Source organism: Medicago truncatula, chromosome 8, assembly GCF_003473485.1.
Source record: "Medicago truncatula cultivar Jemalong A17 chromosome 8, MtrunA17r5.0-ANR, whole genome shotgun sequence".
NCBI classification, from domain to species: domain Eukaryota; kingdom Viridiplantae; phylum Streptophyta; class Magnoliopsida; order Fabales; family Fabaceae; genus Medicago; species Medicago truncatula.
Window position 1 is genome coordinate 13747218 of NC_053049.1, and position 2006 is coordinate 13749223.

Below are 2006 nucleotides of genomic sequence, written 5' to 3' on the forward strand. Positions count from 1 at the left end.
CTTTATTTTCTAGATCCTACAAGGATGGCAAGCCAATAAAGTTCAATTTTACAGCTCAAAATGTCGGTTGAAAATTGGAAAATTCTATGGTGAAGTCATGAGAATGATTTTTCTGGTGAAGTTAACACTATAACATCAAAAGTGTTGTGAGTAACACCTCACTATTTGTACAGTGACATCAAAAGTTCAGTCCCCATAGTATTATCAATTCATCAGATTAGCAAGAATACACTTAATCTAATTTTATCCTACTTTATTTTAAATGTAACACCCCACAAAGTGTAACACTTAAGACTATCACATGATATCAACAACTCTGTTTGCATGTTAAAATGTCAACGATAAAATAGTACCCGTAAGTTCAAGATGTTGCAAGCATTACAAGATGAATCAAACATTAAGATTAAAATTAACTTTTTCAAAATAGTCAATTTCATGATTGCACCATAGAAGCTCCCTTGAAAATTAGTCAGACATGCATCAAATACCACCTACAAATCAAACCAATTATATCAAGTTGGTCTATATATACAAATAATAACAGACATTATTCACAAAATAAAAGTTACAACAATATTATTCACTTTTCGTTCTCCTTTATTCTAGTCGCAACCATGACTAGAAGAAAGGTGAAACTTGCCTTCATTGTCAATGACGCTGCAAGAAAAGTAACATACAAGAAAAGGATGAAGGGTTTATTGAAGAAGATTGACGAACTAAGCACGCTTTGTGGAATTGAAGCTTGTGCTATAGTTTACGGTCCTTATGAACCACAACCTGAGATTTGGCCATCCCCTTGGGGAGTCCAAAATGTGCTCTCAAAATTCAGTATGATGCCTGAAATATTAATGGAACAAAGCAAGAAAATGATGAATCAAGAGACTTTCATGAACCAAAGGGTGATGAAGGCTAAAGAGCAGGTGAAAAAGCAACAAAAAGACAACAAGCAGAAAGAGATAGCCCTTCTAATGTTTCAATGCCTGAATGCAGGGAAAATTGTGGACAACAATATGTCAATGGTTGATGTGAATAATCTTGCTTGGTTGATTGACCAAAATTTGAAGGACATTGGAAGAAGGTTGGAAGCAGTGGACAATAATGGTCAAAATCAAATCATGACTACTCCAACTCAGAGCGAAGTCCAATTCCAAATGGCACCACCACCACTTGTCAAGAAGGAAGAAATGGCAATGATGGGCCATGACCATTTTGGGATAACTATGAGCAATGGTGACATCATGCAAAGACAATTATTTATGAATTTGATGATGAATGATAATAGAGATGAGAATGTCCCATTTGGTCATCCTCATGATGCTAGTCTTCAAAATGGATTTTGGCCTAATCTACTACCTTGAATGAGATGATGTGTTTGTTTTTCAAACCTTTTGAGGTGGATTTGTTCCAATTTAGTCTCAATTCTTAATTCTTGGATGATTTGGTCTTACTTTATTTGGGTGCATGTGAAGACACAATCGTAAGTCATTATTGTGCAATCTTCACATCTTTATTTCCTATATGTGATTTAGTCCTATTGTGTGGCTTAGGCTTCACATGGTTATTTATATGCTTTTTTTTTCTTTCTTTCTAAATTACTATTGTTCAAGAAAGTTTGATGTACTAGTTTGATTGAATAAAAAAGTCTATTATTGTGTTGTTGTCGACACTGTTGCAGTAACCATTAGTTATGAATACTAGTAATATTTATTAACAACTACCATTTATGTATAACAAGTAGTGGTATATCCCATATATTATGTATCCAATGTGAAAAATATGATTTAATATTGAATATTTTAGATATAATAACAGGTAAATTCGTGGGGCAATACAAAGATCGAGAGTAAAGTGGCTACAAGAAGGGGATACAAATACAAAATTCTTCCACAATTGTATGAAGGCAAGAGTAAGTGGAAATTGTATAAGGGATTTGAAAGTTAATGGGGATTGTGCGCAAACACCGGTGGAGGTTAGGAGACCGGTGGTAGAGTATTTTACAAATCAAG

At 34.1% G+C, this 2006-nt stretch overlaps 1 protein-coding gene across 1 annotated transcript; it reads left to right on the forward strand.

The window, feature by feature from the left end:
- Nucleotides 1-438: 438 nt before the first annotated feature.
- Nucleotides 439-1593, forward strand: LOC25501021 (agamous-like MADS-box protein AGL80). Its single transcript, XM_013589566.3, has one exon. It carries the CDS (start codon nucleotides 615-617, stop codon nucleotides 1356-1358), a length of 744 nt encoding a protein of 247 aa, XP_013445020.1. The 5' UTR covers nucleotides 439-614; the 3' UTR covers nucleotides 1359-1593.
- The last annotated feature ends 413 nt before the right edge of the window (nucleotides 1594-2006 follow it).

Coding starts and splice junctions, on each gene's coding strand:
- LOC25501021 (XM_013589566.3), top strand. CDS start 615: ATGACTAGAAGAAAGGTGAAACTTGCCTTCATTGTCAATGACGCTGCA.